The following is a 26,940-nucleotide window of genomic DNA, read 5'->3' on the forward strand; positions in this document are numbered from 1 at the left end:
AATATGGCTACATATAAGTAATGGATTTGACCTAAAACAAATTGATATTTCTTTGATGGAAAAGAAAAGCAAACCAAATTACCATAATATATAAAATATTCAATTTACATATTTATCGAATGTAATAATCTTTAGTATTTACAAATTTCAAAAAAGCAGCTATTTCCTGTTTTTATAAGGTAAAACAAATACAGTACACTTTATATGCCTAATAAAAACATGCATTTATCTGCAGTAACATCTACCCTCTAATCAAATTTAGGAGATTAATATTCTACTTCGTTGTACATCAAATGAACAAAACAGATTAAATTATTATGACTGTTATTCCACCACTAACAACATTATCTAGCCAAGGCATCAATACTAGGTTTGGCATTGGTTATGAGATTAAGACTGAAACATTATGCTAGGAAATTTCATCTAGTAGAAATCTTCATTATTATTTTTTAATAGATTTATACCACTATTATTAATAGTAATGCTGATATGGTAACATTAACACTGGAAATTAACAGTAATAACGTTATAATGATACAATGTGCAGGCAGTCCTCGGTTATCGGCGAGGGTTCTGTTCTCGGCGATTTATGGGTCTTATGGGGACAAATTCCATTAATGGCGCTTCTGTTAGTTATGCTATGGCCCCATACCACTCCATTGTCGGCACCTTATGACGCCGATAACCGAAACTCAGCCCAGTTATGGCACCATAAATCTCGGATTTTATGGCAGCGCTTCTCTAGCGCCATAAAACAGGATCGCCATGAACCGAGGACTGCCTGTACTCCACATGAACATCATCATCATTGCTCTAACTGCTATTGTTAAGAGAAGATGGAAGACAATGGTGATGACGACGATGAAAATTCTCAGTATTCCAGCTTAGAAGCCGGAACTTGCCATCCAATAATCTGATACAGGACCTTCAACAATTTTCAAATCTTCATGACAAGCTACACTGCACCGAGCCTTTCACAAGCTAGATATTTCATAATTATTCCTGATTTGGACAAAACACAATAAGAATTTACATACAGCTGACCCACGCCTATTCCCGGTTCCAGATTCGCAGACTCACCGATTCGTGGCTTTCTGTATGGAACATATATATAGTACACCTTTTTTGCAAAGAATTCACCTATTTGTGGTATTTTTCACAGAAATATTCACTAATTACTGTATTTTCCTATCATTTTCATGACTAAATGCACTTTTTGAGATAATACCATTAAAATACACAGGAATAAGCATTTTTAGAGGTTTTTTTTTAAGTATTTGCACATCCCCATGAATACCGGGGGTCGAACATACCAACAAAATTTCTATTGTTTACTGCATTTTATTAACAATTCCCTATAGAAAACCATGAACTTTAAACCAAAATAGTGCCAAGTACGAAAGAAAATTAGCCCTCTTATAATATTTATAAAATTCAAGTGAGTTTCCCTTTTCTACACCTATTTATTTCAAGTTTTAGTTTGGGCAAGAGAAACTTCATGAAGACTTTAATTAAAAACTTACAATAGAGAGCATTAAAAACAAAGATTTAGCCACAAGTAAACATATTCTCGCAGTTTATTGTGAGCTAATGTTAACATAGGAAGTACAATACTATTACTGTAATTCTTTAATTACTTTATTCTTATGAGTAAAATTATTAATCATCCACTCTACTAATATCAAAATGCATAATTTCCTGTATTTTCTACCTTCTTTAAAACCATATCCTAATACTAATGAAAAAGTCTTAAAAATATAGAGAAAAATATTCACATTTTCCTTACTCTCCTATAAAAAAGGCAAATAATGTATGGTTCTTACTACATAATAGAAACAAAAATAAAGTAGTACCAACAAGTTGTGCAAGGTACTGTGTTTTTAAGGCAGTGAAAGGTATGCTCGTGCTTCGATTAATATTGCTAAACTACAGCAGTGCTAAATGTATACTATGTACTGGCTTATAGTACAACCTCTTTCATAGGAGATAAGATTAAAATATCACAATATGGTTTCAGTACCTTCCACTAACTTCTTTGGTAGCTGTTAACATTGAAGAATGTTTAAATTGGATGTATTGACCGTTTCTTCTTAGTTTCATGCATTAAGAAAATATATAATGTAAGCTGTAAAGGTCTGTGTAGAATGACAAATCTAGTACAGTAATGTGTATAAAAATTTATGAAACTTGCCATAGTAAAACTAAAATATAGGTACAGTATGACAAACCAAAACCTCAGGCTAGCTTTGATTTATCTACTACATAAGATATTATAGAGGTAATCCAAATGGAAATCTCAAGTAATGTATATGGGAGTTCTAAATGCACGCACACTTATTCCTCTCGCATCTGATCCTTGTTACTCACAGCCAGGAACACCAGACTTAAGGTCTGTTGCATAATTCAAATTGTTTATTATTTTACACATTAAGAGTTTCAGTCGCTTTGTATCCTGTTTTAGGATGGCATGATCATAGAGGGAGACTTCAGAAGTGGTGAGCCTTTCACTCTAAAGCACAGAATGACACCATTTGATCATTTCTGTGATCTAAGTATGGTCACAGGTGCTAACTATGGTGGTCACCCTTCCAAGTACTGAACTAACCACAATCAATGTTATCGACTTTGCTCAGTCAAGCAGCTAAACAAAAAGCATTTCAGCTAGTGTGACTGTTTCTTGATAGCAGTGAAATTTAATTTTAAAATTTCTATCCATAAAAAAATCGTCAAAAAGAAATCAGTGCTTAGATTTATACAATTTTCACAATACTACTGCGCTATGGTGTAATTTCTATGTATTTATAAGACCAATGTTGATTCTGTAATAAACATAAAATACAGTTTAAATGATGTGATAACTGTTTCAATGGGTAAAATTTATAATTTTAACAAAAAATAATTACTAAAGCTTTGGTTCTTGATCAAAAAAAGTTATTTCAAACTTTACTGTCTGTATGGTATATCCCTATGCATACTTCTTCCCTTTTCACGGATATGTCTGATAACTGCAATGAAACTATTGGCAATTTATAGACTGCATAGTAATATACTGAAAAGTGCTGTTTCACTGTCTATTCAGCTGCCTAGGATGCATTTTTAACTTCTTGGGTTATTGTCTTGATATCAGTGATCTTTATAATTTACATAAATATGCAATTGATTTACCTTTCTTCCTACAGTACTATACCAAACTATGATCCCTAATTACAAAGTAAATGTGTTTCTAATGGAAGTTTTTTGCCATGTTTAAAATATGTATGGAAATGGTGTATGCTCCATTTCCTCGAGTTTCTCCCCAATTTCCCATAACTTCCCACCTACTTAGAGGAGTTGACCCATGGTCTCTAGAGATAAACTTTTCTGAGTACTGCTAACATACTGAAGTATGAACACATCAGAGGACATATTTTGTAGTCACAGAAGCCTCCACCAAGAGAACGAGAGTACATATTCCATAACTATAGCTTCCATTTGAATATGAACCAAGGAAGTGCCTTATTTTAGGCTTAGTACACCACTTCTGCCTGGCACTATATAACAGTTATCTTATCCCCATCTTCATGGCTAAATCACTTCTAACATTCAACAACAGTTAAAACATTCTCCACTGGTTTGGGAAAAGCAAAAAGCTGTTAAAGTTCAGGAAGCTGAAGAAGCTAAAGCAAGTTCTAGACTTAAAACTTATTAATTAAACAAGCTCAAGATTACACCAAAATTAACAGTCTGGAATGAGCATGTTTAGCATGTGGGAAACAGACACTGTCAGAAGTCCAGAGGATAGAATTTATCATATTACAGTGCATACTATCTGTTAAAGATAAGACCATAACAAGTATGTAAGGCAGTTCATTCTGTCAACTCTGCACCTACATTGAGGATGGTTTCAGCAAGCATTATGACCTAGACTTGAGAAAAGAAACTTTTGAATCACCACTACAGAGCCAAATGGAAAAAACTAAGCCAACAGACATTAGTAGAGCAAAAGGCAGGTACTGTAACCTACTTCCAGCCATTTGTGTTGGCTTAGGAAAGACATGGCAGATTGTATGAAGACTAAAAAATATTCAGAGGCACACAGATGTTCTTGGCATAATGAAAATATTTATAGCAACTTTATACAAAAAAAGGTCAAGAGTAATGACAAAGGCCACAGAACCTGACATAAAATAAGACAAAATGGGAGCTTATGCAGTGGCTCTAAACCCTAATATAATCACCAGAATGTCTTCTCAACTGCAACTTTTACCAGCTAATATTTGACATGGAATTGGCTATGCCTGTAAGTCATCCAGGAGGCAACAGAATGGCTCATATCTTTTAAACTGATAAAAAATGGAAGATGACATTAAGAACCACAAAAGGCTAAATTACTCAATATACAAATGTAAACAAGAACAGCAAAGTGAGTTTTTTTTTTTGCTAAGAGCTACAGTATTGTAGCCTTACAACAATAATAATTGCACTGGAAATGAATGCTATAGGTAGATGTACCTGAAGAAAAGAGGTAAGTGTGATATTGATATTTACATTTGACAGGCTGTATATGATACAGCCAGGGCACATACACTAATGTAATTGCCATATCCTGTACGTATAGTGCATATTAGTTACTCCTCTTGAGTTTTTCTGTATCCTCTTTTATGATTTCCCTTTAGGCCTGTTGCATAAACAAATAAATTTTAAACTATGGCAGGAAACAGTTAAATTATCAGAAGCAAACTAACTCGGTTTGTGCTACTCAAAAGTAAATAAAAAAATACCTACTGACAAGAGCTTATGCCTAACTTTAACAACTTGAAGACAAAGGAAAGGAGGGCAGGTAGTGTACATTCCATTCAACCAAGAGCAACATGTATGAACGTCACATGGACACTTTCCTCGTATCAAAATTATGTATGTCACACCATTTGCCATCAACTTGTGATCTAAATAAAAATTCTCTCTCCAGGAAGTTGAAACTATATTATGTTTGTGTGACATGGATGCCAGTTATTTCTTCTTGTCCAAAATTATAATGCAATAATCATGATAAATCTTCAGTATTTTAAATTTCCTCTTCACTTTTTCTGAAACAATAAAATGTTCAACATATTCCACATTTTTTCCTCATATTCAAAGCTCACTTCCTTTAAATATAATACTTTCATCAATATCATCCTTTTTCCCCAGTGACGAGGCCACAATACTTTTAAGTATAACAATTCACAGTCATTAATACAGAAAATGGACATTTAAAGAATTTCAGAAAAAACTTTCCAGTAACATAAGTTCCTACAAATCAGCTGCCATTTGCTTTGTGTTGGAGTACTGCAACACTGAAGTTAGATGTGTCATGCACTGTCGTATATAGCTGTTACCATTTGCTGACTGAAAAATAAAGATAATTAATAGTAATCAGGATGTAATTCAAATTAAATACTGCATATTTGTTTATTGGATACTTGAAATTATAACATGAAAAGAATTAGATTAATGAATGCAATTCACTCTTCAAATCAAATACTGTATTGTAGTATTAAAGATATCTGAAGGTCAAGTAAATATCCAAATAAAACTGAGACTTCTGATAACCAAGAAACTTGATTATTAGGGGGAGAAAACAAGGGGGAAATACAGGAATGGCCACATAAATTAGGAGGTTCATTTCCTTTTTAAAAAAAGTACCATACATCTAAAATATTGAATCTAATCTCTGACAAATTAACTTATTTTTCTACCTACTGTATGTACTGTAATTTCATGCAACCGCCAGACCCTCGTAGGTCTCACTCAAAGGATTTGCTCTTGAACAAAAATTAGAGAGACAATGGTCAAGCTCAAGTTAAAAAAAATTAAGTGAGAAGGATAAAAGGGGAACATAAAAAGTAAATGAATAAGGCAACACAGCTGAGGCCAAAAGAACCGATTATCACTTAAAAAATAAAAAATAAAACCAATTGTAATGGAGCAGTAAAAGATATTGGATGATATATAGCAAGTGCCAACACTTACACAATTAGCTTTTACCACTACGACCGCAGAAATAATGATTTTTTAGCTTGGATCAATTACACCATGGCAATCATTTCCAATTCAAATCAGTCATTTTACTACATGCAAACTGTGACACTCCCCAAGGCAGTTAGAAAAAGATTAACATGATGGTGTGGGTTGTGCGGTCTTTGACCAGCTATCACCCAACATATGCATGCGTTGCCAGATTCCGCAGATTCCTTGCCTTGCAATCTCTGATTGTTTAACTGGTTCCAGCTAGGCACTTGAAAATTATCCTATTGTTAAGACCTCAGGTTTGTTAGCTATGAAAAATACAAATTGTTTTTAAAAATTTGTCATTTTGTAACAGAAAAAGAGCCTGTGGTGCAAAATCTGTCTATTCCTCTCATAACTTACTTGTAAATAAATGTTGGTAATAGTGTTATTGATCTGTGGATCAGCAGCAGAGGTTCCTGTAGTGATTATACCACAAACATTATCTGCTGTATTTTCTATCCCACCACACATGGCACTGCTGAGTCTGTGAAAACAAATATTATATACTGAATATAAATATAAACAAGTAAAAAAATTTAGTTGATATAAACTGACTTGTATGAAAGTAATATAGTCTGCAAAATCAAATCCATGAACATTGCTGACATTTGCAAATCAATCTTTTTTTTTTTTAGATTAAACATCTAACAACTGTACAACACTAAATATTTTAAACATCTATTTAAAACCATGTCTACACTATCAGGCATTGTCAATGGCCTGAGCTGTCACTTTGATGTCAACACTTCTCAGCAGATGACTGAGTTGTCTAACAAGGCAGCAGCCGGAAGGGGGTTGGCAGATGTAAGTGTGGTATCAGACTGGGCAGTATTTGGTGATTGGCTTACACTATGACCACAAACAATTTGCTGGTTTACTGTATGCTATTTTTTTCTCAAAAAACTGCCTAATAGCATGGACTGCACAAAAAGTCAGATTAGGGATGAAGTTTTGAGGAAGAATGTTACTAAAGGTTTATGGTATCTTTCTTGTTTGTTTGTATGGTGTTTTTACGTTGCATGGAACCAGTGGTTATTCAGCAACGGGACCAATGGCTTTACGTGACTTCCGAACCACGTCGAGAGTGAACTTCTATCACCAGAAATACACATCGCTCACACCTCAATGGAATTCCTGAGAATCGAACTCACGGCCACTGAGGTGGTACACCAACATCATACCGACCACACCACTGAGGCTCTGGTTTATGGTATTCAACAAGTAGGTCCTAGTAAAATTATTACTGCAACAAATGCTAGGATAACATTATAAAAATAATCATAGCAAATTTTTGAAAATTATATTTTGGGAACTACCCATTACCAGAAATATATTCATCAACAAATCTGAAAGTGCCAAACAACAATTTAACATTTGTGTACCGACTAAAAATACAACATATCCTCATATTTTAACTGAACTGTTAAGATAGGACTCACTCTTTGAACTGCGATGCAACATTGATAGGATCTGCTCCTGGAGTGATAAGAGCCAATTCAGCTCCTTTATGGAGAACAGCAGCAAGCTGCGCCACAAGAGCTGCCAAAGCCATAAACAGTTCTTGCTCAGCTGTTGGTCCATCAACAACATCAGCTTCCTTAATTAACGACACAGTTTCCTCAAGAGACCTCCATGCCTAGGAGTAGAGAGAGATGATCAGCAGCACAATATATACCATACATGTATGAAGAAACCTTGGGCAGTATTACAAATGTGCCACTTTATACAATACACAATTTAAATGTGCCTATGCATGAACAGTGCCTATGAATTAAACCTTGTTTAGTCTGATTCTGAATTGCTAAGATTAAATTGGTGCTTGTTATTAAAAGCAAGAATAGTACAAAGGACACTTTATTTAGAACTGATACTACTGAAGGAAATATTCATTTTGAAATAAATTCAGCATGGATTTTATAAACAACTGTGTCAAGATAACCAGGACGCAATGTAGTATTAAAAACTATTCCACTGATCTTCAAAAATATTACCCAAAAACAAATGAAGAACTCACATTACAAATTTTTTGCGGCTGAACTGGCAAACCTGTCAGGGGCATGATATCTTCTACACGGGAAATGAAATCATCTTCCAGCGTACATTCCTCTTCTAGTTCACATGCATTCTGTAAGTAATTCAGTAATAATGATAATTAGATTTTTAACTGTGACATCAACAAGATTTTTAATAGGTCACATATTAAGTAAGAAGGCTACTACTCCTCTACTCTAAATCAACATACATGATATTGAATTCCTTTACATAATTAAAATGAGTGCAAAGATCATACTATACTCTTACTTAATAAAAGGCAACTACCAGAAAAGTTATTCAAATTCTTGTTTTTCACTTTAGGATAAATTAATAAATGAGAAAGCCCAGTGTAGCAAAGCACCTTCCTCCTTAATATGTTTGAATCACCTATCTAACATATAGTATATCCACCAAACCATATGGAGTATGCATGGCACTTGATGCTACACTCTCATAAAAAAAATCTGGGAGCAATAGTATACAACTGTATTATCAGCTAAAATATCCTGGTATCCTGTTAGTGTACCTTGTTTGTAAAACGGTTAGATAAGGAGGAATGTGCGGCAAAGGACACAAGGCGAGATGTGGTTGGTGATGGGATACTACAAGAGAAGAAAAGCAGACTGCTTTGAAGCAGAATTAAGAGATTGTGAGAGGAAACCTCCCATGGTATAGAAGGGAAAGGACGGGGGAGAAGTTGAGAGGAACACTTCAAACATAATGAACAAATATACAGTTGACCCCCGCTATTCGCGGGCTCTGGATTTGCGGATTTCTCTATGGACCTTATATACCCATTATTTGTGGGAAATTCATGTATTTGCAGTATTTTTTTATTAGAAATATCCACAAATTACTGAATTTTCATATCAATCTCATGATGAAATGCACTTTTTGTGATAAAACTATTAAAAAATCCAGGTACTAAAAGCATTTTTAGTGGATTTTTCATGAGTTTGAACTAACAAAATAAGCATTCTTATAAGGGTGGGTGGGTCTGATAACATCCCCCATTAATACGGCTGAATGGGTCAGCTGTAAAGGAAATTTGGGCTTTATCAGGGTGTCAGTACTTATGGAGAACTGTAACAAAGTTCAGTAGTACGATTTTTTTTCTTTTAGAGAAAATGGGTTGCAGTGGAAAGATACCAATACTTTTGAGTTAATGCCACCCAATTAGTGAAGGACTAAGAATTCATACTAGTAAAGAAACAATGTCAAGGTTATAAAAGCTATGAGATTACCAATTTTTTGTTGCATACAGAAATGACTAGTTATGATTCGATTCCAGTCCTATATTACAAATACATATCAATTGTTTTAAAATAACATAATGAAACCCTCAACTTCTCTTGAGTACTTGAAAGCCGTTCTGTCAACAGTGACAGACATCAGTAACAATGAAAGGGCAAAGCAAACATGCCATCTTTCTAAACACTGTTCTTTACTAACTTCCTGTGTAGTCAACTGTATTTTTTCAATGGATAGCAACTCTGCACTATGCAATTCCCATCAAAATTGTTGATAACTTTATTTAAACAGTTACAGCTGATTTTTGCAAAAAATCTAAAAAAAAACTTATGATATTACCCTAATATCAGCATTTGCAGACTGGATTCTTTCTGTGAGATAGTGAGGCATACTCTGCAACATGGATGACATTTTGGATTCGCACTGTCTTGCTACTAAAGAAAGTGCTTCAATATGAACACAGCCTTCAGTGGTTTCCCAAGCTTGGTCAAAAGTAGCTTTATGTTGTGAAATCTTGCCATCTTTTCCATAGCCTCCTTCCTGTTGGTGTTTTTCTTCTTCTGCTGCTCGATGCCGGGCCTCCTGTAAGGCCTATAAAAAAAATTCACCATTATTCTATATACTACGCTTTGGTTATTTCAAACCCAAGCTAAACCTTGATACTGGTCTTCTAATTAAGTAACAAGAACTGAGCAAAAAATCATGAATATAACATTATTTTTGCTTCATAAATACAAACCCCTATTTTACAAGAATGCCAGTATAAATGTGAGACAGTCAATCCTGAGAGAATAGCTTATATCAATCTCCAAGGTGAGTAACCCATCAATAGAGGAGGTCCCCCCTACTCACTACTTCATCATGTTACTTCAGTCCTCAATGGGGTTGGAAAGAGGGTATACGTATTACCATAGTAAGAAACAGAGGACCGGGGTTGGAAAGAGGGTATGTGTATTACTATAGTAGGAAACGCGTGAGAAAATTTGGGGAAACCGGAATGAAACAGATAAGGACAATTATATTTGCAATGACTTGTACGAAAGGTGGTATATAGCTTCCCTGGTATTCTAGAGGGAAGGAAAGATCTAGACACACACACACACACACACACAAAGGCAAAAGAGTGGGATCTTGGTTGGACAACAGCAGCTATAAAAGTAAAGAAGCCAAAGACTGCTCAAGAACAAAGTGAGGGAGAAAGTAGGCAATCATCTCTTGTGTATGAATTGGTTTAGGAGAGCAGTACTGAAATTATGAGCGAGGGAGTATTGGAAATTTCCTCATACAGAAAAGTAATACAATATATACTGTATGATAAAAAGGAGTGTGGCGAAACAAACCTGTAATCCGCAAACAGGGTTCAATGTATACATACTTAATTGGCTCTACTGAAACGTTTCTAAAATAACTAAAATATGTGTACAGATGTTGCAAACTTATCTATTATAGTCACAGTTCAGTACACGTATACAACAACATAAAGTTTACCGCTGATAAATTAGGTTTTGCATTTGCAAGGAAGGCTCTTTTCTTTCTCAATCCAGGATCACCTTCTTGAATGACATCCATTGCTTTACGTCCAATCACCTCCAAGGTATCCAAACCTCCCATCAAGACCTGTTAAAATACATTGATTAATTAAAGGTGTAAAATTAATCTCATGAATATAAAGCAAAATCAGCCATCCAAATTTTGAAGCATTAGTTTTGTACCAAAAACAACCTCCACTAACATGAAAATATGATGAGTCTCAAAAATAATCATTGACTGTAAGCATTCATCTCATAATCAAACACTACCTTGGTTTTTCCCTTAAGAAGTTAGGACTCCAAAGGCTCATGAATTACCTTGTTGCTGGCAGTTTCAAAAACACCTGAGACTCCCGATACTAATGACCCAAGGGAAGAAAACCCAACCAGGCCAAAATCTGTCCTGGTATTCCCCTCATCAGTGTTTTTATCTGAAAAACCAAAAATACTCAAGTACTGTCTCTTAAGCTGTCAAAACACATATCATAAATCTTCTAAAATAAAATCAAGAATCATATAGTATATTATATGATAAAAATTATGGATTTTTTTTTATTTCTAGCGCAATGACTGAACTGATAAAGCTCTTACTCCAAGAACACTACCATTAACGAGGATGATCATGCTCAAGAAATGGTCTGTAAGCCCCTGATTATTACGTACTTCTCTTGCTAAAATATCACAGCACTAAAATTCTGCTTATGAAAACTACCAAAGCCTATTTCTGGACTCAACTGGGGTTCCTCAAAAGGATTTGATTGATATGAAAGGAGAAATACATAGTATACAGTAGCAAATTCAGGCAAACTTTGTTCTGAACTTCTGATCAAAATAAGATCTGTTATTGTTCTAAATTCTCAATACATAAGCTATTCTTGAACCGAAAGGGGATCAGAAGTTGGAGCTAAAGTGGAAGTCCCAGTACTAACTAAAGTATTAGCAAAGGAAAAGCCTAAACTGAGTATGGATAACTACAAACGATGGACCTGGAGAAGGGGGAGAAATGACAAGTTGATAGCCTGATGTCATGGCAATTGCTCTATAGCAAAGAAACATATATTAAAGGAAAGGAAAATGCATCTTCTTCGAGTAGGTCTGCAGCTAGGAGGAATTCCATACGTGTTGGAGGCATCTGTTCTCATGATTGTTCGAGAATACTCAGGTGTGTTGTGGAACTCCAGCGTGCAGCTGTCATTAGAAATGCTGCGTATTATGATGTAACATTTCGCCTAGATCCTTCTAAAAAGTTCCTGTCGAGAGACAATGACGTTCGCTGGTTAAGCTCTGCCCTCTCCAGCCCCGCCCCAAGATTGACATATAATATATATATGACCCTGAGGAAGTAGGATCAGATCATCAGAGAGATCATCAGAGATAAGAGAGGAAGAAAGAGACGAAGGATAAGAGAGGAAGAGGACGCACGAGAGAGAGTGTGAATGGAAACAAGTAAAGTCCGCAGTTCATAGTCGGAGAGAGAGAGAGAGATCCCGACATCGAGTAACCCTTTCAGAGAAGAAACGTCCTACTAGCGGTTCTGAGGAGTAACCGGCCTTCAAGTTTCAAGACTAAGGCATTTCTTCCGGCAGTACGTAGTCAAAAAGCCGTCTGAAGTTTCTACTGTCCCTTTTTGTGAAGCCCTCGCTTTGAGCACTGATTTCGGCAGCTGCAAAACTGGCCAGCTGTTTCCCCATTTTACATATTGTCAGATTTAATTTTGTTATGTAGATACCATTCTGCATTTATCTTTGTTAATAAGCTTGTAAATAAACTTCTGTTCTGTTTGAGTTTCTTTCCATATTCGCATCCCGAGTTTTAGCTGATGGTGTTGAATCCTTTTTGTTTATTATAATAAAGAACCTGAGTGGATCTTGGTCCGTAACACCTGACCTAATTTAATTAACTGCTTTCGCAATCTATCAGCTTCCCTTCTCATCCTATAAGAAAGTCCTTTAAGAATCCCTACTTATTTATGTCTGTTCTCAGATTACACTTGCAGTCTGCACAAACAGTGCGTATCTCATAAAAAATCAACGGAGGCATCCTAGAAAAATAAATGTACAATATTGCGATAGCAGCAAACATTTGAAATTCATCTGGTGGAGAACAGGTGTACTAGACAGTTATCTGGGAACCCATTCAATCTTTTGTTTGAATGCCGACTTGTCTGTCGGTACAAGAGACATAAGCTATCTTTAACAGTAGGTAAGATTCATCGCAAATAAATTACGTATTGTACTTTACTATGCTGAACAATGCATTACACAAACTTACACGCATCACAGGTTCATAATTTGAGTTTAGGTTAAAAAATACCTAATAACTAAAACTAAGCTGAATTATGATAAAATTCTTTGTACAGAGATATGTGAATGCCACACAAAGAGACAGGAGTTTTTCATAAAAGCATAAATTAGTTCAGATTTTCCCATTTTTAGCTAGTATATCCCCTTAACATTCAATGTAAGAGATCTATTTGAAAATGTTGCACATCAAAAATTTGATCATAGGAAAATATAATGATACTAATGCCAAGCTGAGGTCTTGCTATCAATGGCAAGGAAAAATGCTAAAATTAGACAATGCAGTGAAAAAAAATAAAATGAAACAAATAGCAATCCAGTGAACCAATAGGGGGACCTACAGGACAGAACATTCTTGCCCCACCCTACCTATACCACTTGATATATTTTCATCTACAATGGAATGCTGTCTCTGAAATTTCAGACAATGCATGAACTATGTTACGGATGGGTTTGTAATTAAAAAACAGAATACAGGCAGTACCCGGATTACGACGGGTTCGGCTTACGACGTTCCGAGGTTAAGGCGCTTTTCAATTATATTCATCAGAAATTATTTCCAGGGTTACGACGCATGTTCCAGGGTTACAATGCCTACAATGCTGATCTGGCAGAAGAAATATGACACCAAAAATGCAAAATAATCAATATTTGAAGGTTTTTTTTGATGAAAAATGCAATAAGAATGCAGTTTACATAGTTTTCAATGCACCCAAAGCATTAAAAGTAAGGTTTTCTTAGGATTTTTGATGATGTTCTGGCTTACGACGATTTTCGGGTTACAACGCGTCTCAAGAACGGAACCCCCGTCGTAACTCGGGGACTGCCTGTACTAAGGCAAATGAACACAGGGTAGACTAAGCAGGAAAAGTAAATTAAAAAACACAATCATAGTCTCTAAATGGCAAAAGATAGCTGAAGTTCTACTGATAACATTTAATTTAACCAAGCAGGTTTCTTTACTTTTGAATGGTACATTCATTTGCACCACAGAGAAGCAAACAGCTCGACTCAAATGCTTGCATTTCTATGCATAGTTAGAGGACAATAAAAAAAAACACAACTTACCTCTACTTTTGTTTGTTTCATCTACTGAATCATTTTCATTTTTGTCTCTGGTTTGTTCTTGTACCTTCACATGTGACTTGTACTCTTTCTCTCGTTCAGCTACTTCTTTTGCCAGTGTCTCCGGGTCTGGAACTCCCAAACTACCTTCAACAGTATCCATAAGAGTACCAACCCCCCGGCCAACTTCCTGAGATAACGTGGAAGCTGCACTGATCAGGGTTGTCCCCCAGTTACCCCAAGAGCTGCCCCAATCACTGCCATTTTCTTTACTTTCATCCTAAAAACATACAAATATTAAAATAAATCATCTGCATCATGGATAAATCCTCTTGCTTCACTTGAGCCTTAATTAGTAAGGGTTAGACAGAGTCCTGAATGAATATTAAAATTGGAGAGAGTACTGGTTAAATGATGGGAAAGACTAAACCGGTAACTGATGCTCTTAATTCATCAGCCAAAGTTTTCCACATCTTGATTCTGTCTGCTTTTATTGTAAGTTCAGTACACTGTACTATCAATAAAAGTGTGAGGTCTACAAAGCTACAATGCCCAAAATTATTTCATTAACTATACGTCCCAATAATTCATAAACACACTTTAATTTTACTTGTACCAGAAAACAAACCAGGAGGAAGGCAGCTGACTCATGAGCCCTCCAGATGCAATATTCATCAGTCTACAACCATTTCTTTAAGATTTAACATTTTAACTCATCATGGTCTGGTTAAAATAATTAATACTCAGTGTAGCAAAAATTCACCCAACTGGAAATCATCATCACGATAATTTCTGTATTTAAAGACTCATGTTCTCCTCAAATGAACATTCTGATAGACTGGTTAACATTCCTCTTATGTACGTACTTATACACAAAAAATTTAGGGAAAATGATATTGTTAAGATACAATGAAGTTTTATACATACTTACCTGGCAGATATAGGCGGTCCCCGGGTTACGACGGGGGTTCCGTTCTTAAGACGCGTCGTAACCCGAAATCGTTCGTAAGCCGGAACGACGTTCTTGAAAACATGTCCACAGGGAAAATTTCACTACTAATTTGCAATTTTTCTTAGGGCCGTATCTCTAAAATTATCACTAATTTACTTTTTTCATGTGCAACACTGTGTATTCACAAATTACTGTATATTTTCATTAAAATACAAGAGAGAGAGAGAGAGAGAGAGAAATAACTCCTTACGGTTTCAATAGATTGAAATGAATGTCTGTAGGCAACTTTTTCCCCCTCCCATAAATACATATATTTCTCCAGAGAAGAGAGAGAGAGGACTGTGCATGTTAATGTTTGTCTGTTCTATAATTCTTTTGCTGAGAGCGAGAGAGATAAAAGGAAGAAATAGAAACACCAAATGTATGACAAGTATCTTGTGGAGAGAGAGAGAGAGAGAGAGAGAGAGAGAGAGAGAGAGAGAGAGAGAGAGAGAGAGAGAGAGAGTTGTCCTTACAGTATTTAAAAGAGAGAAATGGAATGATTATTGTATTTAAAATACTCAGATATGAATTTTGTACTTATAGTATTATTATTGGAAAATATTAATGATAAACTTATTACATACACGTCCATGAAAATGATCTCAACTCAGTAAGAGAGAGAGAGAGAGATTACATAAAACCATTAAATTCGTTGACCATTGTATGGCATTGTTAAGCTCAGTGTCACTCGAGTTGAGGTGGGGAAATTGATACAGAAAAAGACAAAGGGAAGAATTTTCTTTTGAAATTAGTTATCGTATTATTACTACTTCTATTATTATTATTATTATTATTATTATTTGAAAATATAATAAACACGTGCATCTACCGTAAAAATTCTCTCATCTCAGTAAGAAAGAGGAATTATCCTTACAAGTGAAATGGAAAGGTCATTTTCATCTCTTTAAAATACGACCATTATGAATTTTGTAATTAAAGTTTTATTGTTATTATTATATTAAATAACTGAAATTATCAATAAACATTTTACATACTAGTACCATAAAAATTCTTTCATCTCGGTAAAAGAGAGAGAGAGAGAGAGAGAGAGAGAGAGAGAGAGAGAGAGAGAGAGAGAAGAGAGTGTGTGTTTATCTCTCTCTGTTCTCTCAAAAAATACTTATAACGCTTCTTGTGTGGCAAAAGAGAGAGAGAGAGAGAGAGAGAGAGAGAGAGAGAGAGAGAGAGAGAGAGAGAGAGAGAGAGTTAACCTTAATTAAAAGTGACATGGATAGATTAGTACGTATTGTATTTCTTTAAAATACTATCACATATGAATTTTGTAATTACAGTTATTATTATTATTTGAAAGTATTAAAAACAAATAGTACAAGTACATAAAAAATCTCGAGTCTCAGTAAATGAGAGAGAGAGAGAGAGAGAGATAGAGGGGGGAAAATGTCAGGACCACGTGATTGCAACACTGCAGCTCTTCCCCCAAATTTTCCCCCTCCTGGCTGTCACAGAACTTGATATATCTGACAGTTTTAGTACCTGAATCTTGAGAAAAGGTTACTGGAAGTTACTTGAGGAAGACTGGGATTTCCTTCATTCTTCCATAATTTTTTAAATATAAGCTAAAATCTTAATAATTCACTATGGTATTTTCTTTAATGAATTGATATTATTGCTGTATAAATTAAATATTATATTTGAAAATAGTAAATCATTTATTTATCATACTAAAAAACATACATCTTTGTAGTAGAGAGAGAGAGAGAGAGAGAGAGAGAGAGAGAGAGAGAGAGAGAGAGAGAGAGAGAGAGAGAATTATAGTGATTATTTTCATTGGAAAATACAAAGAGAGAGAGAGAGAGAGAGAGAGAGAGAGAGAGAGAGAGAGAGAGAGAGAGAGAGAGAGAGAGAGAGAGAGAAACTGCTAAACTATAAAGGATTCTTATCTTATCATAGTATGTGTTTTTTAAAAGCGTCGTAAACTCGGAGCGTCGGAAGCGTCAGCGTCGTAACCTCGGAACAAGCGTCATAACCCAGGGCGGATTTTTCAATGAATATTTAAGAAAAAGCGTCGTAACCTCGGAACGTCGTAAGCCGGACCCTATAGCTAAGTATATATCTGCCGGGTAAGTTGCATGTATAAAAATGATATTGTTATGTTACAATAAAGTTTCATACATACTTACCTGGCAGATATATACATAGCTAAGACTCCGTCGTCCCCGACAGAAATTCAAATTTCGCGCCACTCGCTACAGGTAGGTCAGGTGATCTACCGGCCTGCCCTGGGCGGCAGGACTAGGAACCATCCCCGTTTTCTATCATATTTTCTCTCTTCCACCTGTCTCCTGCGGGGAGGCTGGGTGGGCCTTTAATTGTATATATCTGCCAGGTAAGTATGTATGAAACTTTATTGTAACATAACAATATCATTTTCATACAATCAACTTACCTGTCAGATATATACATAGCTGATTGGCACCTTTCGGTGGAGGGTAAGAGACAGCTACTATATGGAATAGACAGGTAAACAACATATGTTGTAGGTATAAATAAAACCTTGGTTCCTACCTGATAGGTGGTAGACTTCGTGGGTGTTTGCCCAGTAGTCTGCATCACCTCAAGAAACTTTAGCGAGATATGTGATCTATGGCCAAGAGTTCTTGTGGGTCTGCCGATTGGGGTCTTATCCACTTACTCGGCAGAGCCTAAAAGGACTTTGTCAATGGGTGCTGATCCACTTATATGACAATACACCTTATGAAGGAGCACACAACCAATCCCGACCACCTGATCCTAACCATATGTTAGAACTAAGGATTGTTACGAGTTATCCCCGAACTCGTCACAACAACCGTAACTCAAAAACCACTACGCACACATACATAATTTTCAAAAAAAAAATTATACCCAACTAATTGGATATGACAAGAATTCTCTTACTGAACAACATAGACGGCCGCCCGTGCGAGCCTAAGTCCTCCATTGTTCGAAGAGACTCTCGACCATATCCAAAAAGAAGAACAGTATATACATTTAAGGATTGGTGTCGGCTCCCGTACCCAGAATCGTATCTGCCGATACGATAGGACCTAGAGAAAAACACTTCTCATACGTCACACGCACGTCTTTCAAGTAATGAGATGCAAATACTGAGTTGCATCTCTAATATGTCGTATCTATGATGTTTTTAAGCGACATATTCTTATAAAACGAGAGAGACGTCGCAACCGCTCTTACTTCATGAGCTTTTACTCTCAGTAGTTGTAACTGTTCGTCAGGACAGACCTTATGAGCGTCCGTAATGACGTTTCTTACAAAGAACGCCAGAGCATTCTTGGACATCAGTCTTGTGGGGTCTTTTACCGCGCACCAAAGACCTTGTCTAGAGCCTCCCAACTGACGCTTTCTCTGAAGGTAGAACTTCAGCGCTCTAACAGGGCATAGAGACCTCTCTGCTTCTCTGCCTACGAGACTCGACATTCCTTTGACTTCGAATGACTTAGGCCAGGGATTCGTGGGATTCTCGTTTTTCTTTTTTCGCTTAAAAACAGGGTCTTAAACGAGCAAACAGCCGAGTCTCCCTTGAATCCTACTTTATCCTGCAGAGCTTGTAATTCACTAATTCTCTTTGCCGTAGCTAAACTAAAGATAATAGGAATAGGCATTTTCTAGTTATGTCTCTAAACGATGCCAGATGAGGAGGTTCGAATCTATCCGATGACAGATATTTGAGGACTACGTCCAGGTTCCAGTTCGGAGGTACTGGTTCCTTAGACTTTGAAGTCTCCAAAAGATCTTATGAGATCGTGAAGATCTTTGTTATTTGCCAGATCTAATCCTCTGTTCCTGAATACAGCCGAGAGCATACTTCTGTATCCCTTTATTGTGGATACGGCTAGATGAGATTTTACTCTCAGGAATAGCAAGAAATCAGCAATTTCCGCTATAGAGGTAGAGGAGGAGGACAACTTCTTGGATCTACACCACCTTCTAAATACCTCCCACTTCGACTGGTATACTTTCGTAGTGGAGGTTCTGCGTGCTCTCGCGATCGCGCTTGCCACTTCGCGAGAAAAAGAAAAGCCTCTCGCTCTGACAAGTCTTTCGATAGTCGAAAGGCAGTCAGAGCGAGAGCGGGGGAGGTTTTTGATGGTAACCTCTTGAAGTGTGTTTGGTCTGAGAAGATCCGTCCTTCTTGGTAGGGATCTTGGAAAGTCTACGATCCACTCTACTACCTCCGTGAACCATTCCTGGGCCGGCCAAAAGGGGGCTATTAACGTCATCCTCGTCTCCTTTGACGCCGCAAACTTTTTCATTACTAACCCCAGGATTTTGAATGGGGGAAAAGCATAAAACGTCTACTCGAGACCAGTTTAGCAGGAAGGCGTCCACCATATTGCTCTTGGATCTTCCACGACCGAGCAAAACACTGGGAGCCTTTTGAATGAATGTTCGAAACGAGATCACATGAGAGTTTCCCCACAGAGACCAGAGATCGAGACACACTTCCTCGTGTAGTGTCCATTCTGTATGAAGGACCTGGTTCCTCCTGCTGAGCCTGTCCGCCCTCACATTCCTTACTCCCTGTACGAACCTTGTCAGCAGGGAGATGTTCCTGTGAGACGTCCAAAGTATAAGATCTTCTCGTGAGCTCGTAAAGGAACGAGGAGTGCGTCCCTCCCTGTTTCCGAATGTAGGCAAGTGCGGTGGTGTTGTCCACGTTTACTTGCACTACCTTGTTTGACACCAGCGGTTCCAGGCTCTTCAAGGCCAGATGTACGGCGAAGAGCTCTTTGCAGTTTATGTGCCAAGACACCTGTGCTGGTTCCCAGGTGCCTGACACTTCCTCTGAGCCTAATGTCGCTCCCCAACCTCTCTCCGACGCGTCGGAGAACAACACTAGGTCTGGGTTCTGTGTTCTTAGAGAGATCCCATCGTTCTCTTCCAGAGGGAGCAACCACCACTGTAGGTGCGACTTTATCTCCACTGGAATGGGAAAAACGTCCGACAGTTGTCCGGTTTTCCAGCTCCAAGACCTCTTGAGGAAGAATTGAAGAGGACGTACATGCAGTCTTCCTAGAGGGACGAATTGTTGTAGCGAGGAAAGCGTCCCCAGAAGGCTCAACCATTCCCTCGCTGACGTTTGTTGCTTCTCTAAGAAGAGAGAGACTATTCGCAAACCTTTTGCGATTCTCTCTTGCGAAGGAAAAACTCGAAAACCCCGAGAAATCCATCCGAATCCCCAGATAGACTAGGTCTTGTCTGGGGGTCAGCTGAGACTTCTCGAGGTTCACAAGCAATCCCAACGCTTGATTAAATCGAGAGTTAACTTTAGGTCCTCCAAGCACTGTCTCTCCGATCTGGCCCTGATGAGCCAGTCGTCCAGATACATCGAGACATTCACTCCTTTGAGGTGAAGAAACCTCGCCACATTCTTCATCAGGCTTGTGAAGACCTGAGGAGCTGTGGACAGGCCGAAAACACAAGGCTCTGAACTGAAGATCCTTACCACGTCATGAACGGAGGTTACTTCTTCGATGAAGGGTGGATCGGGACGTGAAAGTAGGCGTCCTGGAGATCTAAAGACACCATCCAATCTCCCTGACGTAATGACGCCATGACTGAAGCAGAAGTCTCCATGGAGAACTTCTCCTTCTGAACAAATTTATTCAGAGAGCTGACGTCCAGTACTGGTCTCCAGCCTCCCGAGGCTTTCGCCACCAGAAAAAGGCGATTGTAAAACCCCGGGGAGCGTTGATCCCGTACCAATTCTATCGCTCTCTTGTCCCACATTTGCTCCACCATCGATCGAAGAGTATCCTCAGCACAGGATCCTTGTATTTGGCTGATAGTTCCCTTGGTATTGAGGTTAAGGGAGGAGTGTTCAGGAAAGGGATACGATATCCCTTCCTTAAGATCGCCAAAGATGACGCGTCTGCCTTTATCAGTGTCCAGGCTTCCACAAATCCCAGGAGCCTGGCACCTACTGGTGCTTGGAGGAGAGAATCTTCATTTTCCTTTCTTAAAGGGACGAAAAGCAGATCTACCTCTCTTCTCTTGAGCCTTCCTCCTTGTGGAAGGTCTGGAGGTCGGAACACCTCGAAAGGGCTGCACCGTTGTACTGGGTCCTTTCTTGTCCGATGCCGAAACAGGTTTCTTCTTTCTTGCTGACTGCGTCAGCAGATCCTGAGTTGCCTTCTCAGTAAAGAATGCGCAATGTCCTTTACTAACTGGAGAAGGAACAAAAAGTCAGAGTAGAGCATATAGAAGTGCTGCTCTCTGAGCATGTGAGACTGCCTTAGTTAAGAAGGGGCGCATATACAGTCCTTTTCTTTAAAAGACCTGCTCCAAACAAAGAGGTTATTTCAAAAGATCCATCCTGTACCGCCTTGTCAATACAAGACAATATGCATAATAGGGCTTCAGGTTCGATTCCTTCCGAATCATGTGCTTTCTTGGACATCACCCCAAGGGACCAATCTAAGAAGTTAAAAACTTCCAATACACGAAAGAGTCCCTTGAGGAGATGATCCAGTTCCGAAATACCCCATGTAATCCGTGCAGAATTGAGACTTGGACGCCTTGAAGCGTCAACCAAAGTCGAAAAATCTGTCTCGGTTGTAGAAGGGAGAGCAATACCCATATTCTCTCCCGTCTGATACCAAACGCCTCTTTTCCCAGCCAATCTTGCTGGAGGCATACAGAAGACTGTCCTTACTAAGTCTTTCTTAGACTTCATCCAAGAGTCCTAAGGAATGTAAAGCTCTTTTCATCGATATGGTAGGTTTCATTTTGAGAAAAGACGAAGGCTTCTTCGTCTTAGTACTGGAAAAGAGCGAGCGCGGAGAAGGAGGAGCGGCAGGAGTCAACTCGTCTCCGTACTCCTCCAGTAGTAGGGTAGTCAACACCTTATAGTTAGAGAGACCTTCCCTTCCACTATATTCGTCATCCGAGTTTTCCTCTAACTCGGGATCCACATGCTTCTCCGCTCTCCTTTCCGAACGTTCGTCTTCTTGAGGAGACAAACTCCTAATAGGAGAGGGGCTAAGGGAATGATACTCCTTCCTCTTTCCCGCTCTAATAGTCTTTGAAGGCGTCATAGGCTTCGGCTTCTCTAGAATTTTTAGAAGACGCTTCCGCTTACATGACGCTTCCCGTTCGCCAAGCGTCATGGATGACGTCTTTTGCTGACGTCTCGATGACGCTTCGCGCCTGGAAGACGCTCCGCTCTCCAAAGGCGTCCTACTTGGCGTCATAATGGACGGAGCGTCATGTCTATGCTCCTTTTCCAATGATGCTTCGCGTCTAAAAGACGTCTTACGTCTCTCTGGCGTTACGACACTCTCGTAAGCACCTGTTCTCGCTCTCGAACTAGACGTTTGTGTAAGACGTTTAGCCGTTTCCCGTCTGTATGACGCTTCTCATTGAACAGGTGACAGAGGACGAGACTTCTTAATTGGAAGCGTCACGTCCCTTCCGACGTGGCGCTAAAACTCTCAAAGAGTTATTCCAAAAACAGTCCAAAGTAGCGAATGCCAAAACACGATCCAAATACGTCACCAAAAAGCCGAAAAACGTTGATCAAAGGTTGAAAAATGAATCTAAGTCAGGAGGTAATAACAACAATGTTGATACCACCGGCGACAGAGAAAATATGATAGAAAACGGGGATGGTTTCCTAGTCCTGCCGCCCAGGGCAGGCCGGTAGATCACCTGACCTACCTGTAGCGAGTGGCGCGAAATTTGAATTTCTGTCGGGGACGACGGAGTCTTAGCTATGTATATATCTGCCGGGTAAGTTGCATGTATGAAAATAGAAATTACAGTTAATAAATAGTAGCATCATGATACTTCTGCTCTTTCTCCTGCAAGGGAGCCTCATTTGCTAGCTACACAAGAGGAAAACAAAATTTTATCAAATAAGTTTGTTTTCATTACACAAAAACGTCTTTCACACAAGCCTAGTAATCACAGGATCCTTATTTCAAACAGAACTCATCCCAGTTACACCATTTTAATCTATTTTCTCTGATACATTACTCTCACCTTAACTGTTTCACTAACTTTATTGTTCTTTGGTCCCTCTCTCTTTGGTACTTCAACCTTGATATTTCCTCTCTACTTCTCCTTACTCCCGCTTGACTACTAAATATGTACAAGAAGTATGCATCATGATGACTGATTCATTATTTCAAAGGAAATCTCACCAATAACCAGATAAGAGAGACATAAGCGCAAAAATATCCCCGGAGCAGGATACTAATTGAAAAAAAATTTGTTGATCAAGCCCACAACACTCCAAGCAAGTGTTTCTATTCCCTCATGACCAGTCTCAAACAATTATTGCATATTTTTCTGGTACTCCCTTTTCTCTCATACATCTACAAAGCTCCTAGCATAGCACTATCATAGGTGTCTCTCGGTCTACAACAAACACATGCAGTACTCTCCAGTCCTTATCTTTTTCCCATCACTTCTCACAATTTCATTGTTGTCCCTCCGCCTACTACGAAACTGAAGTGTTCATGTCCTATTGTTATTTCATTTCTGAGTCTCCTGTCCAAAATACTTTCCCATTCCTTCATGTTTATGGAAGTATCCATTTTCCCTGTACAGTGTAAGTATTGTACGCACTTTCTGTCCATGCATTACTATTATCATTACCCAATCTTTAGCATAGATTCCACAGAAAATCCATTCATTCTTCCCACTGGCTTTTCTTTACCCCTAGTGAAATTCAGTCCCTTCTAATTTTCATCTTTTCACTATTACTTTTACTTTCCTATGCTTATTGTAGGTGTTATTACCTCAAGCACAGCCCTTGAGTCTTCTCATTCAAGTGTCTTCAAATTACTTGTTCTATCTTTTCTTTGCCTTATGCTAATTGCATCACCTGTCATCTTGATCTGGGAGAAATCCCTGACTGCCTCATTACAGCTCTTTTCAATCACTTCTTTGCTTGCTTGAAAATGTCCTCATGATACGTATTCTGTTCCTTTAAGTTTTTCTTTAAAACAAATCCTAATGCCACCAAGTGGACTGTGATATGTGGGCTTGCTTCTAGTGGACTTTCCCAAGCTCTCCTCTCCAATATAGTCACCACCACTCAGTCGCAATCTCAAATACTGGATTCTAGACAACAATTCTATTTCTTCCTGTTGTCCCCATCTGCCAATCAATCACCAATACCTCAAGAAGTATAACCTTGCAGTTTTTAAATTTAAGATGAATATATCTATTTGTCATTTTCTCCTGACCATCCTAAAGGTTATAAACCAGCTTGCTCTCTAAAAAACAAATAAACTCTGCCATCAGATCAAAGCTACAGCAAAGTAAATCACACTTCCTCCAAATCAACAATTTTTCTGTCTGCTTCTACTGTTACTCTGAGTTCTGGACTGCCTGTACATATAAAAAAGGATTCCCTTTCTTTATTTGCATAGTCAACCAAGGGACCATATAGTACACATTTCACAATAATCTCACCCAAACCCAACTTGATAACCAACTCCCACCACTCTTCAAACTCACCCCAACCAATTTGTTCTAAAGGCCTTAAAAGGTGGGGTACTCCCAAAATTTATCCCTTGCCAACTACCCCCAATACATACTATAGCATAACATGATCTCTCCTTCATAATTCTCACTTTGTTCCTTAGCAAAGCAAAAAATGACAGAGAAGTGGGCACAGGGCTACCCCTTGCAACATGGATACAGTACATACCTGCAAAATATTACAAAACTTCAGTCAGGAACAGATAGCCCTCTTTAAGATTATCACAATTAAGAGCGATAATGCAAATGTAAGATTATGAGGTTTATCCACAGCATGAACACAGTTATTACCTACATAAAAAAACTTATATTTGAACTGTACTTCTTTTTGAACTAAAGAATCAAACAAATCAAATTATAGTACATTACATATACAGTGGGGGCCCCGTATTCGCAGACTCACACATTCGCAGAGTCATGCATTCGCAGATTCCTCTCTGGACCATATCTACCCCTTATTCGCGGGAAATTCGCCTATTCGCTGTATTTTTCTATGATAAATATCCTCAAATTCTAGGATTTTTTTTTTATCAATTTCATCATAAAATGCACTTTTTGTGATAAAACTATTAAAGAAACCAGGTATAAAATTTTGTAGTAGGTTTTTCTTAAGTTTTAACCAACAAAACAGGCCGTTTTCAGCGTTTTGATAGGGGTTCCAATTATGGCGGGTTCTAACTATTCACAGGGGATCTGGTACACATTCCCCGCGAATACGGGGGGACCACTGTACATATAATTTTTGTACAATTTTATATTTTCCTACTTACCACTTTCTGATTCTGACTATCACTAGGCTTTTGTGCTTGCTGCCACCTGCCTTCTTGTTCCCATAAACTATCCTCTGACTTTTCAATTTTACAAGAGACGTTGACCTCTTCAGGGCCTGAATGAGTGACAGACTTCCCATCACTAAATGGGTCTACTTGCTTGATAGTTTCACAGCCCAAACCTTCCATTGGCTTCTTTTCTATTCTTGAACCTAACTTTCGGGCACCTAGTCGCTCTCCCAACTTTTCTCTGGGTTTTTTCAAGCCAATTTTTGACTCTCTAATAGGTTTAGATTTTTGAGATGCAGGCTGTGATTCATCAGATTTATTTTTCTCGTCAACATTCTCTGATGAAACTGCCTCCAGACTTTCAGATCTGACAAGCTCTTTAGATTCACTCACAGAAACTTCAGACTTCACATCTACTACTTTTTCTACAACATGAACTGACTCCTTTACTGTCACCGATTGTTCGTTTTTAAGTTCTTGCAAACATTTCTTATTTTGAATTTCCTTGAAATCCTTTGTCACTTCTGTATTTTCTGTTGTTTCTTTAAATGTATCTAAGGCACTTAATGGCTCAGTAGTTCTCTTTGCATTAGTCATCTGATCCTCTGCTTGATCTCCACCATCTTCAACATGAGTGTCAGTAATTTTCCCTTCAACGTCTTCAGATTGATATGTGCTATTACTGGTTAAAGCTGTTGGAAACGTTTCAAAGCTGCACTCCAGAGGTTCTGCATCATCGGACATATCTGATTCCTCATGTTCTCTCTCATCATCTACAGTATTTAAAGAACTTTTTCCAAGAGTCAATTGTTCATTCACTTGAAGACTTAAATTTCTCAGCGATCCTATTAAAGATGTATCCTCCGATGTACCACTTTCCTTATCCTTATCCTTAAGATCATGTGGTTCCAAAGATGACTCTTTTTCTGCAGATTTGATGGGTGGTGGAATTTCCTCATCTTCCCCATCATCCTCATCTTCAGCAGATGAATATGTTGTTTCAGACTTCACTGGCTGGGGTAAAGCAGGTTGCTGGGGATGAGGACTTTGAAAATCCTCTAGCTCTGACCCTTCATCGGCAGACTGGAAATCATCATCACTTTCAGATGACATTCTTCTGAAATATAGGACATCATGAAGATAATCTACTTATCAACTACAATACACAAAAAACAAAACCTCTTTGGCTACAAATAAAGTTCAATTTAAAGTTTTAGATACAAACCATTGCTTTGTTATATCAACTTAGTTAAAACTAAATGGTGAACAGACTAAAAATGTACTCACAAAGACAATACAATACCAGCGCTTTGAGAAAGGTGAGGAGTGACCCTTCAAATAAAGTCATAATACACTTCCCCATCCTTCTACTTTGTTTCAAGCTTTGCTTTCAGCCAATATATCTTAGCAGAAGGAACAAGAAACTCCACATAATTTAATGAATG

At 38.0% G+C, this 26,940-nt stretch overlaps 1 protein-coding gene across 2 annotated transcripts in view; it reads right to left on the reverse strand.

Moving 5' to 3' along the window:
- Positions 1 to 78: 78 nt before the first annotated feature.
- The window catches only part of LOC135213682 (protein FAM114A2-like), a 29,009-nt gene continuing 2,147 nt past the window's right edge, over positions 79 to 26,940 (reverse strand). Inside the window, exons 2-10 of one of the 2 annotated variants that reach the window (XM_064247759.1) lie at positions 25,487 to 26,609; positions 14,213 to 14,489; positions 11,163 to 11,275; positions 10,804 to 10,932; positions 9,655 to 9,906; positions 8,045 to 8,155; positions 7,470 to 7,666; positions 6,391 to 6,514; positions 79 to 5,367 (exon numbers count right to left, since the gene is read on the reverse strand). In XM_064247759.1, the coding sequence (XP_064103829.1) occupies positions 5,272 to 5,367; positions 6,391 to 6,514; positions 7,470 to 7,666; positions 8,045 to 8,155; positions 9,655 to 9,906; positions 10,804 to 10,932; positions 11,163 to 11,275; positions 14,213 to 14,489; positions 25,487 to 26,608 (2,421 nt within the window). In that variant the 5' untranslated portion in view covers position 26,609 and the 3' untranslated portion in view covers positions 79 to 5,271. Of the gene's footprint in view, positions 5,368 to 6,390; positions 6,515 to 7,469; positions 7,667 to 8,044; positions 8,156 to 9,654; positions 9,907 to 10,803; positions 10,933 to 11,162; positions 11,276 to 14,212; positions 14,490 to 25,486; positions 26,613 to 26,940 lie in introns of both variants that reach the window. The other variant, XM_064247758.1, reaches the window with a different exon arrangement.

The sequence above is a fragment of the Macrobrachium nipponense genome, chromosome 43, assembly GCF_015104395.2.
Source record: "Macrobrachium nipponense isolate FS-2020 chromosome 43, ASM1510439v2, whole genome shotgun sequence".
Classification (NCBI taxonomy): Eukaryota; Metazoa; Arthropoda; class Malacostraca; order Decapoda; family Palaemonidae; genus Macrobrachium; species Macrobrachium nipponense.